The sequence below is a fragment of the Lemur catta genome, chromosome 21 (assembly GCF_020740605.2).
Source record: "Lemur catta isolate mLemCat1 chromosome 21, mLemCat1.pri, whole genome shotgun sequence".
Taxonomy (NCBI): Eukaryota; Metazoa; Chordata; class Mammalia; order Primates; family Lemuridae; genus Lemur; species Lemur catta.
In genome coordinates, this window is record NC_059148.1 from 15,921,425 (window position 1) to 15,938,822 (window position 17,398).

The following is a 17,398-nucleotide window of genomic DNA, read 5'->3' on the forward strand; positions in this document are numbered from 1 at the left end:
CCTGGTCCGTCACACACATCCTCCCTGCTTGGGGTTATTAATTGTTCCTACCAGCCTGTGAGCTTCTGGAAGGTTTGGGCCATGTCCCATTCATCTTTGGAATCTGGCGCAGAACCTGACGTTTATAAACACCCATGAATGAACAAGTGGGTGACTCTCAGAAACACTATCCAGATCCCCAAAAGGAATCTCGGCTGGGGGAGCCCCAGCCCTAGACCCCAGAGCAAAGCACAGGCACACTTGGGGCCACTCCGGAGCCTGTGGCTTCCCAGTTCTGACCTCGAGTTCCCCAAGGAAGAGGTCCTGGCAGGCTGGGAAGAAGGTTGCAGTGGAAGGAGGTCCCCAAGGGTGAAGCAGGAGGAGGGACAGCAGTGTCCCCTCTGGGAGAGCTACTCGGGGCCAGAAAAGCCCCACAGAAAAGCCATCAGGGTGGGCAGAGTGAGCCCCAGTTCTGGCCCCAGCGTCCCGTGTGATTCTGGGCAAGACCCTTGTCCTTCCTGCTCTGGAGACATTCAGGCCTGTCCTGTTATGTCCCTCTGGACAGGGACACTATCAGTGGACCACTCCTGGGTGACAGAGACCTAGGCAGCTTGTATCTTCGAAGTCCCTGAAGTTCCAGGTAGGGAAAGAGCATGAAATTTGGAGGTAAAGGGGTGGCCCTAAGTGGCCCTAAACATTTCAGGTGACCGTGGGCGTGTGGTTTCCTCTCTCTGAGCCTCAGTTTCCTCCTCTGGGAAGTGGGGATGGTTCTGTGGGAGGCAGGTGAGGGGCTGGGAATGAGCGAGCTAAGACATCAGGCAACACCCTCCCCACTTCTGAGCAATCCACCCCTTTCTTTGTGGCACCCCATGATCTGGGCACACCACCCACCTTGTTCCACCTGGGCCAAAATTCTGCCCACCCACCCCCGCCCTGCAGCGCCCCCTCCTCCTCCCTCCCGCCCTGTGCTGAGCGGAGCCTCACTCGGCCAGTGCCCAGGACGGGGACGGTCTCACATGCTCCAGCCCGTGTCCCCACATCAGTGCACTCTGCAGAGCCAGCCAAGAGTAGATTCTTTATTCATTTCTCTTTTTCTTAAAAAAAAAAAAAGTATTCCTTTGGTATAAAAAATAAATATTTTAAATATGACATTGAATAAATAAAAATAATCTGTCGGTATGAAACATCCCCACAGGGTACATTCATCAAAGAGGAAATTGTAACCCAAGGCCAAGTCCTTTTCAGCAGAAAGGCCCGAGGGAAACGTCTAAGGCCACACGGTGGGCCACTGGGCCAGCACGTGGTACCGGGGTCGGGTGGGGACTGGAGACAGGTCTAAGGTAGGAGCATCTGTACCGTCCGAAGGGAAATTGCTACCTCGCTGGATTCGGGGCTCCAGCCCGCCTTGCTACGTCGTCTCTGCAGAGCCGGCAAAGCGGAGCCGGACTGCTTGGGCCAGGGTGGACGTCCCCCGGCCGGGGACAAAGGAGGACCAGGAGGACAGAGAGGAGAGATGAGTAAACTAGCAGTGCTTTTTCGTTTCAATTTTTAAATAATAAATAAGGGCCCCCGTACTTCTCTCTTGATAAATTACAAAGTGATTGTCCTGCCCTGTCCTCTGCCAATGGTCCCTCCCTCCTCCTCTGGCCCAGGGACAGGTGCGGCCAACAAGAGCAGATGAAAAGGAACAGAAGTGCAGCTCCCAGCCCGCGAGGCTGTGTCGCGCGAAGGCTCCGCGATTCAGTGGCGCTGTGCGGCCCGGCTGGGTCTAGACAGAGCCGAGGTTGCGCCAGAGGGCTGAGTCCAGGCGGGGCAGGAGGGCGTCGCGGAGCCAGCGGCTGTGTGGACAGTGAGGAGACGCTCTGCTTCCTGAGCCCTCGGAGGCCACCAGGCGGGCCACGCACAGCATCCGCGTCCACAGGGAGGCAGGGGGACAGGAGGGCAGGCAGGCCCTGATTTCAGACACGTGTTTTTCTGGAAGCCCAGCTTGGGGAAGCGTGGCTAGCTCCATGACAAGCCTCTGCGACCCTGGACAAGGGTCAGGTGACCACGTTTAAACAGCCACATCTCAGTATTGCTGTTGGAATGGACAACGCCTACCCTGCCACGCCCACCCCGGGCCTCAGGACCTGCCCACCCGCCGTGCAGGTAAAGTGCTTAGAGAACAACAGAGAAAGGTGCAAAGTGAGCCTGAAGTACCCTAACTAGTACCACAATCTTGTTGCTGAACTTAGAGGACCGCCCTGCTCTGGGATCAGACCGCTTGCTCTGAGCAGCGATGTCCCTCCCCTGCTCTCAGACTGGAGGGCGTTTCTCCGCTTGCCTGGCCCCAATGAAAGGAAGGGATCGGGTTCCCTGCCTGGGAGCCCAGACATGGGTGGGAGTGGGAGGGAGGTGGGGCAGGAGGGACCACAGCTTCCTGGTCCAAGTCCCAGCCGTCTCTGGCCTTGCTCGCCTCCTCCCCGCAGGAGGGGGCAGCTGCTCCCCTACCACTGCCCCGACTTCCCGGGGTGCAGCCAGGCCCCCACGCCCTCCGTGGGTGTTCGGGCCACCGGAGGAGCTTCTCAGCTGCGTGGGAGCATGCTGGGTGCTGCGATTGCTCCAGGGCCCCTGACTGCTAGTTCAGAGGCAGCCTGGGGGACAAGGGGACAGCGACAGGGCAGGCCACCAGGGCCGCCTTGCCCACTGCTGGGGGTGTCCTTTCAATCAGCAATGGTGCTCCTTGTGGCACAAAGCCAGGGGGAGCCAGAGAACAGGGTGAACCAGCCCCCTGCAGCCAAGAAAATCCAGCATCTGGCCCAGCCCCTGCAGCCTGGACCCTGACACCGCCCAAGGGAGTCACAGTGGGACTGGGGGGACAGAGCTGGGTCCCCCACCCCCACCTGGGCCTCGAGTTCTCTCAGATCCTGACACTTCTCTGAGCTTCACCGTGTTCCACTTGTAACATCACCGACTGCCAGACCAGGCCCTGCCAAGCCCCGGCCCTGGCTCCTGTGTAAGGAGCCGGCACAATATTTTTGTTGAGTAAGGAGCAGGGAAGGGGAATTAACTTTGCCACTGAAAGCACCAATAAGTTAATATAAATAGGACATCATAATAAATAGAAATCACGCTGGGTCAGACACAGCACTCTTGGACCTCAGGCTTCCCTGAGACCCTGACCTCAAGTTCTACTGTCCCCTTGCACTAGGGACCAGAGACGGCCTCTGGTCCCCCTCCAGTACCTTTGTGTGACCTCATAGGGCCTCCCTGGGCCTTGGGTGGGAGCCACTGCTCTGAGCCACCCCAGCCCTTCCCCTATAGACCCTGCCCAGAAGGAAGACGCTGGGTCTCCCCAGAACCTTCACAACCTGCCCTGCCCACCTGCACAAACCCCACCTCCGGCTGATCACCAGACCCTGGCCGGCCCAGGCTTCAGGAAAGACTGCAGGGAAGAGAAGATGAGCCCGCCAAGGCTTCCGGGGTCTCTCCTCCTTCCCAAGCCTGAAGGTGGTTTTTCTGCCTCCCTGAAAGCCTGCATGCACACCAGTGACGTTCTAGAACCTTCCACCTGACAGTCCCTAGGCCTGAGCTCACAAGAAGACAGCATCCCACCCCAGGGACGCTTCTCTGTCTTCCACTCACCAAACTTCTAGAGGACAAGAAATCCTCTGGGATCCCAGCCCCTCTGGCCCACCCGAGGGCCCCCTGAGCCCTCCGAAGTCTCTCCAAGGGGCAGCAAAGGCACAGTGGTGGTCGTTAGCTGGGGCCGGCAACTCCCCTGAGCCCTGCTGTCTCGCCCTGTAGCCAGGGCTGCTGGAGACAACTTGTGCGGTTTGCTCACTACACAGAGTGAGCCACGGGCCCAGGGGACAAGAGGGGGCAGAAGTCCAGCCCGCACCCCCCTTGCCAGTCCGACACCGCGGTTGCATCTCCCAGAGGAAGGGGCACCTTCTTTGAGTCGGCGCTGGCGACAGGCCCTGCCCATGGAAGTGACGACCCTGCTCGGTTCCGGCACAGCCCACCCGGTGTGCGCAGTGGACCAGCCAGGACCCCCGTGGGGTCTGCCAGCAGCCCCCATTTGGGTTTAGCGTGTCCCCCGGCCACCCTTTGAGAGCCCTCCACCTCTGGATCCCGCTCCCGAAGTCCCTCGGTTCACGGCGCACGTCGAGGCCTCCTGCCTAGAAGGCCTGCGCCACCACGGCAATGACCTGCTTGTACTTCCCCAGGAGCTGACAGCCCAGCTTCTTCTTCTGGAAGACGTCCTTGCCCGAGGTGTCGGGGCCGTAGGTCACGTCCACATGGGCCACGTGGTACTTGCTGCACAGGCGGCAGAGCACGTTGCTGAGGAGGCCCCGCATGACGTCTGCAGTGGTGTTGAGTTTGCTGTGGAGGCTGAGGGCGTTGGGGTTAAGGAGCTTCTGGTCCCGGGTGATGTTGCCCAGGGAGGCGCCCAGGTACGCGATGACGCGATACAGCTCCACCAGCTTGGCCTTCTCCGTGCCGTTGGCGTGGAAGGGCGGGAAGTCCGTCACGTTGGGGCCACACAGCTTGTCCAGGTTGTTGGGGAACGGCTCCCCCTGGGCTGTGTACTGAGGAGCAGAGGGGCAGAGAAGAAGTGTCAGGGGTCAGTGTCCCAGCCCTGCCACCAACCCTCTGGGCAAGCTCTTGGGCCTCTGTTTCCCCACCTGTGACATGGGTTCCCAACCCCTTGCTCTATAGGCATCTAGAATAGTCGTGAGAGCCAGGAGTCATCCTAGCGTGAGCGCCCTTGCTGGAAAGTAAGACCTAGACCGTGCAAGCGGTCATCATTGTCACCATCGTGACCATACGGGGACAGAAGGGAAAACGCAGCATCTCGCCCCAGCTGGTGCTCCACGCGCACGCTGGCTTCTACCGGCCACGCTCACACTCTTCCTGGGGACCCTCCACACCCAGTGCCCCCAGTGCACTGCCTCCCAGCACACGGTGCCTGCGATCCCTGCTTCCCCTCTCACTCCACACATCGGAGCAGTCGCAAGACTAGAAGTGCTGGGGCCCCCTTTGCACCCCAGCTCTGCCCCCACTGACTGGGCACCACAGGAAAGCACGAGGAGGAAGCCTCCTCCCCACTCTCTCCTTCCAGCTCCAAAAGGGTCCCCTAGGCTCGGGTCAGGGCACCCCCTGCTGACATGGGCAAGCCCCCTCCGGGCACCCCACTCCATGTCCCAGGGGCAACTCACATAGAGAATGAAGAGGGCGTTGGCGCTGCTGTTGAGCTGCGCCAGTTGGTTCCTGATCTGGCTCATGAGGTTGCTGTGACATGGGTGGCGTGTGGCACAGGTGGCGTTGACAGGGGTGATGGGGAGGGGGCTCCCTGCCCCGTGTTTCCAGTGCAGAACCAGCAGCAGGGGCACAACTCCTGGGGACAGGCAGGAAGGAGCCATGAGTAGAAAGGCGGGAAAGGGTGGCCTGGGGACAGGCAGGGCGCTCGTGGGAGAGGACGCCCGTCCCCTCTCGCCACCTGCAGCTGTATTCCCTGTGCCTGGTTTTCCCTCCATGGCAGCATCTGTTGCTCTGTCTCCCTCTCCACGTTCCTGTCCCTCCTTGCTCTCTTTTGGGGTGAAGGGACAAGGGGCAGGACATCAGCTGTTCCCACCAGGGGAAGGGGGGTCCGGGAGGATCCCAACCACCCAGTCTCTCCCTCAGGAAGGCAAAAGCCCCGCGGCCTCGTGGCCTCCGGCTGGAAGGCCCCACTCGCCCGGCCCAGTAGGTGCAGGAGAAAGGAGGCCCCTCTCCCCACCTCCCACGACGGACCAGATTCCTAAGCAGGGCATCCTGCTCACTGGCCCACTGCAGCCCAAGTCTCCCAAACCGGGTGTCCATGGGGACCACAGTGGGGTGAGGGTCTTCCACGGACTCACTTTTCCCTCCCAACCTGCCACTGGATTCTGGCTTCCTGGGCCAGCTTCCCCCTCATTCTTCCACCCTCCCCTCTCTCTGCTCTTCCCTAGTGTGGCCACGCCCCCCGTGTAGGACCCTCAACTTCACCCCACTTCTGCAGGTCTGTCCCCACTCTCCATCCCAAACCATCATTCAAAACTTCCCGCCCCACCAGCTCTGGGCAGCCCCCGACCACGAGCTCACCCCTCTTGTCTAGGGTTCCTTGCCCGGGGACTGGGTCCCACATGCCACCCTCCTCCACCCAGCCTTGGGAGGAAGAGGAAATGGAGCACGAGGAAAGACAAAGGGGAAAAGGTCACACTGGCAGCCAGGTGGGCGGGTAGGAAGGAAAGTGAAAGGTGACAGGGAGCTGGGAGCTGCACGGGCCTGTCCCAGATCGCCCCTCCCCCCACCCAGGGCAACCGGGGTGGGGGCGGGGGTGCTTCCCCGGACCCAGGCTCCCCGAGACCAGCCCTGGAGCTGGAGGCACCTGAGGGTAGCAGGGACTGGGGGCAGTGACCCGCTAGGCTGGAGACCTCTAGCCAGGATCCCCCTGCTGGGACATGAGGGATGGTGGCAGCCTCAAGCCACTTCTTCTGGGTCCTCTGTTCAGGTCAGCATCCCCAGGCAGTGCTCAGGCCCCGGGATGGCTGGGGGGCCCCCACACCCCCATCTCACCTAGCGCAGACCGCTGCTATCCAGGCACGAGCAGACGCAGGCGGCACCTGCTCCCGTCCCAGGCCGGAGTTTGCAAGCTGCTCAGCCGCCCGCGCCCCTCCCCGGGAGCAGCCCGGGACGCGGTTGCAAAAGAGAAAGCGGAAAGAAAGAAAGAAAAAGAAAGAGACAGGGTGAATCCAGGAGGAAGCAGAGAGGGAAGCGCAGCACGGGACAGTGGCGGGAGTGAGGAGGAGGACGAGGAAAAGGAGGAAGGCTGACCTCCCCGGCCGCCAACCTGCTGGCCACGGCTGGGCGCGCGGTGCCCGGGACCATGTGCCTGCGCTCGCTCCGGCCGCCACCCCGCGCCTCCGGCGGCCCCGGGCGCTGCGCGGGCGCCCCAAGCGTCCGTGTCTGCAGCGGGTGGGTGTCCCGATCGCGCTCGCCCAGTGCCCCGAGTCGCCGCCGCCGCCCGCAGCGGGGACGCGGACGCCGGCGCGGGGCGGGTGGATTTACCTGCCGCCAAGACCTTCATTATGGGCTGGACTCCAGAGGGCCTTGGAGGAAACCTCAGATGCCGGCAGTTTTCAGAGGTTCATGCTCAAATGGGGAATTTGCCTGATTTATATACTGGAGCCTGTGTTGTAAGACAGAGAAACAGCTATATTTAGCAGGGATCCCCACTCCAGGAAGTCGCTTGAGGTGCATCATAGGAAATTATGAATGGAAGCGAGTGAGAGTGAAAGAGGGGGGAGGGGACGAGTGAGGTGGGAGGGTGAGGAGAGTAGACTTTTTCCCTCTTCTAAGAATCTGATTGATAAAATTATACTGACGCCTGCGACAAAACGCCCTGCGGTTTTCCTGAGCGGCTTGCCCTGGGACTGTTTGAAGATGGAGATGTCGGGGAGGAGGCCCCAGGCCGATTCAGCGGGGTCCCCAGCAGTGGGCGCCCTGACTCACCTGGGTCTGGGGAGGTGGCGAGACACTGGATAAGAGATGGATGCTGGCACCTGTGGCCCCCTGGTTGGGTGGCTTGGGGGGGCAGTGGGAGCCGGCGGGCTGGGGCTTGGCTGAGAAGGAGGCTCCAGGAAGAGGGGCTGGGGCCCGGCTTGGACTTTAGACAGTCATAAAGCGGAACTGAACGTGGGCGCTGGAAGCCACCCCAGAGGTAGCCTCTTCCAACCTGCCCATTGCCACTGGGCCAAGAAGGGCTCCAGGGGGAGCTTGTCACCCAGGGCCCCAGAGGGTCAGGCCTCCTGAGCGCCATCAGTGTACCTGCTCTACTGCCCACTGGTCCCCGGGCTAGGAAGACGTGGGGGTGGGCTGGCTGTGACCCGGCTCTGTTCTTTGGGGACGGTCTGCAAGATAGCTTCCGAAAAGGTGGTCCAGCGTCCCCATTCTGAAAGGGACATCCACAGCAAAGACCAAGGGAGGGTCGGCAAAGTCGGACCCCGGCTTCCTCCCCAGGATGCTGAGGGGGGCCGGGGAGAGCCCCCGTGCCTAGGAAGCCCCTTGGAGCTCAGCCTGGGAGAAGGATGGCGGCCCCAGCAGGTGCTTCTGGAGTCCCAAGCTCTGGTGTCTGCCAGCGCCAGGCAGGTTCCAGAATGAGGAGGGTGGGCAGCAAGGAACGGAGGTGAGCAGGGCAAAGTGAGCACAGCGACTCCTCCTCCGTGAAAGGCAGTAAAAAGTAAAACCAAAACACTCCATGAGGTGTGGGGCACTGGCCGGATAATATGTCATACATGCAGGGCCATGCTGTCCCCGAAGCTGCTAGCCCCCACCCCCACCCTGTACCAGGTGATACCTCATCCCCTGGGGACCCCACACTCCAGCCCTCCCGCCTGACCCTGACCTGAGATCGAGGTGGAAGAGTCAGTTTTTCAAGGCCAGGGAGCTCCTGCAGCCTTGCCCTGACACTACCCCTGCGACCCTGTTGGCCACCTTCCATGACCCTAGCTCCTGCCTCTTGCCACATCCCGGACCTGCCCAGCCATGCGCTCCGCCCTCATCGTGCCAGGACGGGCCCTTGTGCCTGCTGCCACGCCCCCCCCACGCCCCGTCCTATCCAGGCTCTTGCACCCCAAGCTCTCAGGGCCCCACATGTGGGGTGATAAAACTGTCCCAGCTGGCATTTCCCAGCAGGAAGGAGGCCAGTAGAGCCCAGACTGGCCCTCCTTCCTCCTTCCTGCCTCCCCTACATCTTGTCTCTTCCCTGGGGGGCCATGGAGGGCCCACCTGGCACTTACTGCTCCCACATATCTGCTCTCGGGTCAGCGTGCACCCCCAGGAGGCCCGCCCCGGCCTGGCTCAGGACACCCCAGCTCACCCCACCTTTTCTCCCCTCCCCGCAGTGGCTCCTGCACGTCAGCTCTGCATCAGCCTCCGGTTCCACTTCCACACCGCCCAGAGCCCTGTCACCTGACCCGGCCTGACCTGGACCCTAAATCCATGTGACCAGGGCCCTGTTGTGGCCCCATCTATCAATCCCCTGTCCCCCCGCCTGAGTCTCTCACTAGGTGCTCCAGTTCTCCTGGAGGCCACTGCCCTGTCCACTGTCCTGCCCCGTCTGTCCCCTGTGCCACCCTTCCGAGTGGACTTCCAGGGCCTTGCACTGCCTCTGGCTCCCCGGACCCCACACCGGCCATATAGTCCACCCCCAGTCGCCATTTAATCTCGGCCCCACCCCACAGGAAACAGGAAGTGAGGACAGGATCCAGAAGGCACTGACACTAGGGCCACTTAACCCCAGCCCTGACCAGCCCCTCCTGTGCCTCAGTTTCCCCTCTCTCGGTACCTGGCTTGGTTCGTGCTCCCCAAGTGCTCTGGGCCCAGCCTCCCCCTCCTGTCCATGTCCAGGCACCACCTGCGCTGGGCCTCTGGGAGGAAGGACGGGCAGGGGCTCGGAGCAGAGTCTGGGAGCCGCCTGCAACGTGGCCGCGGCCCCCCAGGAATCGGCCGCCCAGGCTGCGCTCCAGGCCAGCTTTGGTCTCTGGGAGTTTGTTTTCTTCCCTCCCTCTCTATGCTGCTGTGTGTGTGTGTCCCCCCCTCCCCGGCCCCCTCACGGAAGGCATCCTCCCTTCTTGGCTGCCTGCTCCCAGGGTCGTGACCCCAGGCCCCACCCTGGAGTGGCAGCCCCAGCCCAGCCCCTTCCAGCTGTGACTTCATCCTCAGCCCGTCCCAGGCTCCTGCAGACTGGGCCTGCTGGGGATTTGACCGGCCTCAGGGAGAGGGGGACAGTTGAGGCCCACATGGGCACCCCGACCAGGGCTCGGCAGGGGCTGCCAGGCAAGGGCCAGCGGTGCTGCCTCCACAGTCACTCAGCTCCCCTGTCCAGAAAGTGGGCACATGGGCTGGCCCGGGCCTCTGCAGGGCCCCTCGGCGCGCTCTCTCGCACACTTTGGCACAGACAGCCACCCAGCCCCTCTATTCCTGCCGACTTTTACCTGCCATCCACAAGCCTCTTCTAGAAGGTCACAGCTGCTTACTTTTCAGATGGGGAAACTGAGGCTGGGAGAGGTGAAGGCACTTGCCCAGGGCCACACAAAGAGTTGACAGAGGAACCGAGTCTGGAGCCCGGGCTTCTGGCTTGCAGGGCACAGAGGTCCCCGCACCTGATGCGGTTCTCTGCTCGGAGGGGAGCCAGGGACACGGCAGGGACACGGCAGGGGCACATAGGCCGGCTTCTTCCAGGAAGCCTCCTGCCCCCCACCCGCTCTGGTCCGCCTTGTCCTGCCTGCTGTTGTTTCAAGTGGGGACAAGTCTCGTTCCCCGATCTTTGAGGGCTCGGAAGGAGTCTGACACTCATCTGTACTGTCAATGGCACCTGGCTCGGGGTTACACCCAGAGTCGATGCTAAGTAGTTTTTGAAAGCATTTTACAATTTCCAAACCTGTCTGTGCCAAATCTCTCATGGAAAGCAGACAAGGAGGTCTGGTGGCTTGAAGGATGCCTTCCGGCCTCATTCAGAGCCAGGCTGGAGCTTGGGCTCTGCCAGGTAGGAGCTGGCTGCCTTTGGGGAAGTGACCGCTTCTTGGCCTCAGTCTCTTCATCCGAGCAATGGGAATAATGGCATCTACGTAGCGGGTTTGCTGGGAGGGCCCAGGGCTCAGCGTGGTTCTGGGCACCCCGCAAGCCCTCTGTCTCCATGTCAGCACTGATTGTGTTGACGTCCCTGTGAAGTAGGGGTTTGTGTCCCCATTTGACAGATGACACTCTGGCACACTCCAGGGCTGAGGGGAGAGGAGCAGGCCAAGGGAGGGACCTCTCAATCTCCTACTGGTGGGAAATGGAGGCAGGATCCCCTCAGGGCCTCCAGCATCAGGGGTGCCCCAGAAAGATCAGACAGGTTGGGGGGCTGGCATGGCAGTGTGCTCACTGTCCCCACGGCCCAGCCTGGCCCCTCACCGCCCCCCCCCCCAGGCCTGAGCTGAGGACAGCAGCTGACCCGGCCTCACCGCCCCCAGAGGCTGATTCACCCCCAGGCCCCATCTGAGAAGGAAGGAGACACAGCTCTGCTCAGAGGGGCTTGAATCACCAGACACCCCCTGCGGAGCCCCAGTGGGGGACGAGGGGGCGGGGGCCAGCCCCCTGCCTGTCTGTCTGTTTCTTTCCTGGGCCCCGGGGCTCTCGGGAGAGAGGGCAGCATGGCAGTGGCCATCGGCAGGGGTGGGGGGAGGTCCCCTCGCAGCCAGGCATCCTGTGTGGGCAGCCGGCAGCAGTTACTCACCAGGTAAGCAGCTCTCCGGGCATCGGGAATTCCCCAAGACCATTGACCCAGAAACTGAGCGCTCCGGGCACCCCCCCACTGCCCAGGCCAGCCCCCCTCCTTCCTTCACCACCCCCTCCCTGTCCCCAGCTAGGAACTCGCTTCTCTGAAAACCCCACTGGCAGCAGCTCTCAGACCCCCGCCTTGTGGCTCCCACCGGGGAAATGGGCACAGAGCCATCCGGTGGGCCCGCGGAGGGGGCTGGGGGATGACTCCCGAGCCCAGGGCTGTTGAGGGTGGCCAGAGGAGACAGGCATAGCCCAGGCACTCGAATGTCCTGTCCCCAAAGGCAAAGGCACCTCCATCCTTGAGCAGTGAGGGTGCAGCTACGCCAGCGGCCTCCACTGCGGTGGGTTTACAAGTCGGCTTTGGGCCGTCTGGGGCTAGATTGCTGGTGGCACCAGGTGGGTAAGCGTGTGGGCCTTAGAGCCAGCAGATCTGGATTCGAGTCTGCCCACACCGAGTACCGGCTCTGTGGCCTGGGACAACTCAACTTCCTCCCTCTGAGCCTCGATTTCCCCTCTGAAAATGGGGGTGCTATGGCAGCAGCCCCATGAGGCTGTCTTGGGGATGGTGAGTGGAAAATGCAGATAAAATGCAGATAAAGTGCTCAACATGTGACAGCCCTTCTAACTAGAGCTCTGTGTGGCCCCAGAAGGGGCTCGAACCCCAACCCTGGGCCTACAGCCTGCCCCTCCTCACCTGCACCCCAGCCCATCCCTGCAGGGACCGGCAATAACCCCAGGGCCAAGGAGAAGCCAGAAGCCACCCTGGCTTCCTGCCAACTACCCCTATTGTCACCCTGGCATTTCCCCAATTATTCTGCGTCAGGAATCGAAATCAAATCCCCCTGGAGGTGAATCAGAGTGACTACATTTTTTTTCTTCATTTCTGATAAAAATTGCCAGGGAAGTGGAGATTCACGATGCCCTGATCACTGTCAGGGCCAGAGGCCTGGCTGTGGCCTTGCTCAGGGCTCGTCCCCCTCGGGGCTCTGCCCTTGGCCTCTCCACCTGTAGAATGGGTTGCTGCCACCCTGCTCGTCCACATCCAGTGGGTGTGACATTTTAGACTCTGCAGGCACTTTGACCCCCTCCGGGCTCTCTGAATCTCTGAGTACCCTGAGACTGTCACAGGCAGATGCGAGAGCAATGTTTTCACACTGCGGGGTCCCAGCCTCTTCATGGGTCGTGGATTGGGTTTAGAGGGTTGCCGCCAGCACTTCCAGAAAGGAAATGGAACAGCAGCGTCACCTGGCCTTGCCCAGGTCGAGGGCGAGTGTCGCTCCCCGGAACATTTCTCCCGTGGTCTATATGCGTTGGTGACAGCACAGCCTCCTGCCTGCAAGGTGCAGTGTGTTTCTTACTGCAGGTTGTGGTCAAAAACGTTTGTGAGCCACTGGTATCGATGACGAAATCCAGGCCCAGAGGGGCAGAGGAGTGGACTTGCCCAGGGTCACTCGGCTGTGGGCAGATGCGGCTGCACACTTCCACTCGGGCTCCGGAATGGGCCAGAGGTGCCGCGGGGCTGGGCAGGGTGGGGCAGGTGCTCAGCGTGGGGGGGCGGGTGGGGCTGGTGCCACCCTGTGCCATGACAAAGGCCCTCCCAGAGCCCAGCCTCTCACTGTCCACTCCCTTCTGCAGCCTCAGACCCCTGGGCTCTGTGCCCTGCCCTGTCCCACCTGGGCGGGGCCCGGGATAGTCACAGGCCTTTCCTCCCTCTGCCACCGCAGCCCTTCATCCTCGCCGCGCATGCGGGCGGAGGAAGTGGCCACAGCCCCCCTTCCCAGGGCAGCCCGAGGCCGGGAGGCCCAGCCCGTGGTGGGACACACACCCTGTAGGGCTGGAGACATGGCTGGGTCTGCCTGTCTGAGACTGAGTGGGCATTGGCCTGTGCGTGCGTGTGTGCGTGCGTGTGTGCGTGTGTGTGTGCGCACATGTGTGTGTGTGTGTGCGTGGACCTGTTTGCACTGTTTGCTTTGTGTGGCTGGGAGAGCTAGATCGCGGCTGACGCTGGGAGTCCTCTGCATGTCTGTGTGTGTGTGTGACACCACGGCCGTGACTCCTGTGCGAGTGTGTGTCTGACCTCGTGTCCCTGTGAGTCTGTGTGGGACAGAGGGTCTCTGGGCATGATGGCCCGGTGAGTGGGAGGCGTGATGCTGTCCATGCATGTGCCCCACTGTGTGTCTCCAACAGTCCCTGCTCCTCACCCTCCAGCCCCCGCCCCTGGGAACCGTGTGGCAGCCTCACGTCACAGGGGCCACCAGCAGCTGGTTTCCTCCTCACTCCGCCCCGTCTCCCCCCGCCGCCCCCCGCCCTGGCCACCCTGGCTCTTGGCGCAGGGACAAAGCTGATGTCAGAGCCAAGCTGACAGCTTCCTTCTCCCACTGGATTTTCCAAAAGAGAGAGACCACAGCGCGGCTCCTATTAAATAATTGCGGGGCGGGTTGGGGGGTGATGTGTCACTCAATGATTTCCTGAACTCAGAGGCAATAAACAGAACAGGAAGCGGCCGCCGGCCCATTCAGCCTGAAACTGGCTGTGCAGAGGTGGGGCCAGGTCTCCTGTCCCTCCCCTCCCCCAACCCCCAGCCAAGCTTCCTGGGGCCACCCTGACCCTCACCCAGGGGGACCTGAGGAATGTTCTGAAGACCATGGGTGGGAGGGTGATGGGAGCCTCAGGCCCGGCGATGGTGCTACAATGGTGACACCATGGACCGAGTAAAGTGGTCCCATCCATCCCAGGGGTGGGGAGGGTGGAGGGGCCGAGACCCCGTTGGGGCTGGGCCAGAAGCCAGATGAGCTGCCTGAGGCCAGGGGAGGGACAGGAGCAGATGGGGGAGCAGCGGGGATTAGAGGGGCCTCCTCCTGTATCTGCCCGGCGACCGGGCACCATGCCCATCTCCCACTGGCCCTGCACCCTCGGGCCCCCAGCAGGCCTTGAGGAGCATCCCAGCCAGCCCAGCGTCACGCCCTTCCTGGGACACGTAGCTGGCACGGCACAGGCCCCAAAGGCCTTCGAGAGCCGCTGTCCCACCCCTCCCCCCAAACAAAGCATCCCGATGTGCTAACCAGGCCCCCCTATGATCTCCAGCCCTAACCCTCATTCTCATTTTAATCCTCACTTTACAGACTTGGAAACCGAGGCTCAGAGAGTTGAGTGATGTCTCTGAGGTCACACAGTATGTAACAGAGCCAGTTCTGCACCGCACGCCTCTGTACCCCCACCCCCCAGCCCCCCTAAAACAGGCCTGGGGAGGCCCAGGTGTGTCGGAGCAGCCAGGCGCTGCTCCCCGGCAGCAGGCAGCCCGTGGGGGTCCTGCCACCGAGTCACCCCCCGGAGCCCCTCCTTCTGCCTGGGCTGGCCGCTCGCTCGCTCGGTGGCTTATCGGCCACAGGACTCCATGACACAATCCCGCTCTGATCTCCTGCCCGGCCAAGCCTCCGCCCCCACCACACCCCTGGACCCTGTTTCCGTTTCCTCCCTTTCTGGGTGGGACCCACGCCTGGCCCTGGCGTCACAGTGGGCTGTAGGGACAGCGGTGTCTCTGCCAGACTCTCAGCTGTTGAGGTCTCCCCTGCGTCCACTCTGGCCAGTGGGCCGGTGGCAGGGAACCCTCGGAGAGAGAGGACAGTGACCTGTGGCTCCCCACCCTCAGAGAGCCCACCTGCCTTCCCAAGGGATGCAGCTCGGGAGGAAACTTAGAGCCCATCAAAAGGAAAGGCTGGAGCAGATGAGGCTGTGCGGGGGAGGGGAGGAGGCTAGGGACACTCTGGGACCAGCCAGACCCAGGTCCAGTCCTGGCTCTGCCACTGACCGGCTGTGCAACCTCAGTCATGTGACCCCATCGCTCCGGCCTCGGTTCCAACATCTACAAAATGGGGGTACAGTGCGGTCACCTGTGAGGCGAGCATCGTCCTTGGGACAGCCCAGCAGGCACTGAAGACGCCTTTGTTGTATCATCTTAGCCGCTACTACTTCAGTGGTGGGGCCCAGAGAGGGGAAGTCACTTTTCCAAGGCCACACAGCAAACTAGTGGCACATCCCCAATAGCCTGTGCGCTAGTCGCCGCTCTTGGAACCCCCCAGACAGGGAGTCAGGAGGCTGGGTTTCCGTCCCGATTTGGTTGTGAGAATTCCAGAAAGAGGCTTCTTGGAGTCTCAGTTTCCCTTCCTTGATTAGGTCATCAGTCTCAAAAGGGCTAGAAAAGGCTTTCTGAGGGGTGGATTGGGGGGTGGGGGTGGGGGATAGAGCTACCCAGGCCTCCTGGAAACCTGGGCCCGGCGCCAGGGCAGGGCCAGGTGCAGGGCTCCCTGTCCTGCGCCCTCGCGCCGGCCACCCAGCCCTGCTCCAAGCCGCGGGCAGCAGCGCCCCCCACCGCCCAGTGGGCGGCAGGCGCCGCGGCCACGGCCCTGCCAGCCCCAGGCCCGCCTGCAGCCAGTGCCTCCCCCAGGGCTGGGCAGGGCGAGATGTGGGGACTGGAGGAAGCGCGTGGGGATGCCTGAGGCTCAGAATGGAAGTGGGCAGAGAGCGGCCAAGGCGGGGGAAGGGGGCACGGCCCAGGGGGTCCTGGAGGGCCTCTGCCCGGTCCGGCGCCTCCTGGGCGGAGCCCTGGGGACCGGCCACAAGGGGGCGCCAGGACCACATGCGTCTGCCCCGCTAAGGCTCTGGGAGTAGGAGGAGGAGGAGGAGGAGGGGAAGCTTCTCCCCCAGCCTGGGCCTCGCTGCCCCTTCCTACCCAGGGACGACCCCCAAGGCACCCCCAGCTCCCGGCCACCAATTACGGGTCCTCACAACAGTTGTGCGTGATGGGAATCACCATCTCCACTTTACAGAGGCACAAACTAGACCCAGAGAGGTGAAACAAGTCCCCCAGGTCACACAGCAGGAAGCAGACAGGGCAGAGACTCGAGCAAAGCCAGGGCAGCCCGGGCTGCGGAGCCCGGAGGCCCCCACCTGCCCCCGGACGCCAGGTGACCCCAGTTCCATACCCAGGACGGCCCCGGGGGGACAGTTTCCCTGCCCACCTGGAAGCCTCTCTCCGGTTCTCGGGAACTGCCGACGGCAGGGCTGGGCTGCAGCCCGTTTCCCGTGCGAGGACCCTACCTGTGCTTTTCCTCTCTGCGCCGGGTGCCATCATTAGGCCCATTTTACAGAGCAAGTGAGGCACAGACAGGTCGAGTCCTGCACTGGCCCAAAGTCACAAGCGTAGGGGCCATGAACTTGACCTACCACACACCCCAGAGCCAAGTATGAGGGACCCCATGACACCCCCCGAGAGGGACAGAGACCCTCTGCCCAGCGCCCCTCCATCTGCAAGCCCTCCATGGGCTCAGCACCTTCTGCTGCTCTGGGGAAAGTGGAATCTGAGGGTCCCTTGGGATCCAGCAATCAAGACCCTCAGAGGGGCCACTGCTCCGGGGTTGCACAGCCGGGTTCCAGGCCAGGCCTCCCCCCAGCTCCCTGTCCAGTGTCCCTCCTCTGCCCTTTAACCCCTCCAAGATCTCTAACCCCTCGCGTGTCCACCTGGCACTGTCACGTCCAGTCTCTCCGGCTTTGCCTCCACATCCTCAGAGAGATGTCCAGGGAGTTCCTGACCCTGCCCGTTACAACAGATGGGGAAACTGAGGCCTGGAGAGGGTGTGGGCCCCCAGGTACCCCCGGCATATGAGGAGGGGAGTAATGTTTGCCCTAGTGGAGGATAAATTGGGGGGCTGACGCTACCCCCAGCCCTGCCCCATCGGGAAGCCTACCGTGGTCTGTGCCCGTGCGCGACCCTCTGGAGCGTCGAAGCAGGTTTGCCAGGTCTTCAGTGGGACACCATCGTCTTCAGGGCCTGGTCCCCTCTGCTTCCCTCTCCCGCTGAGTCTCCTCTGGGGCTGGCTCCTCACCCCGCCCCCCACTTGACTTCCCGTCCAGAGCTCCCCCACTTCCACCCCGCCCCCCAGCTGGAGGGCTGGGGGCAGCAGGGGCAGAGAGACCCGGCTCCCGTCCGTCCGCACCTGACACGGGTGTGGACAGGGTCCTCAGGGTGGCCGAGGGGAGAAGCAGGGCCGGGGCTTGGGGAGGGGGCGTCCCTGTGCCCGATGCCCCTGCCCGG

At 62.5% G+C, this 17,398-nt stretch overlaps 1 protein-coding gene across 5 annotated transcripts; it reads right to left on the reverse strand.

Moving 5' to 3' along the window:
• Positions 1 to 1,042: 1,042 nt before the first annotated feature.
• On the reverse strand, positions 1,043 to 17,175 carry LIF (LIF interleukin 6 family cytokine). 5 transcript variants are annotated; one of them, XM_045534439.1, is made up of 4 exons: positions 17,052 to 17,175; positions 7,051 to 7,171; positions 5,181 to 5,359; positions 1,043 to 4,550 (listed from the first exon to the last, which is right to left on the reverse strand). In XM_045534439.1, exons 2-4 carry the CDS (start codon positions 7,067 to 7,069, stop codon positions 4,140 to 4,142), a joined length of 609 nt encoding a protein of 202 aa, XP_045390395.1. In that variant the 5' UTR covers positions 7,070 to 7,171; positions 17,052 to 17,175; the 3' UTR covers positions 1,043 to 4,139. The 5 variants fall into 5 exon arrangements, 4 of the variants coding, with proteins under 4 accessions (XP_045390395.1, XP_045390396.1, XP_045390397.1 ...); XM_045534440.1 differs by lacking the exon at positions 17,052 to 17,175 and adding an exon at positions 9,329 to 9,517; XM_045534441.1 differs by lacking the exon at positions 17,052 to 17,175 and adding an exon at positions 7,495 to 7,781.
• Between the last annotated feature and the right edge of the window lie 223 nt (positions 17,176 to 17,398).

What these genes read in the sequence shown, in the direction of transcription:
- LIF (XM_045534439.1), bottom strand. An exon ending in ACGCCCTCTTCATTCTCTAT is followed by an intron (nt 4,551 to 5,180) that starts GTGAGTTGCCCC and finishes TCTGCTCCTCAG; the next exon opens with TACACAGCCCAGGGGGAGCC.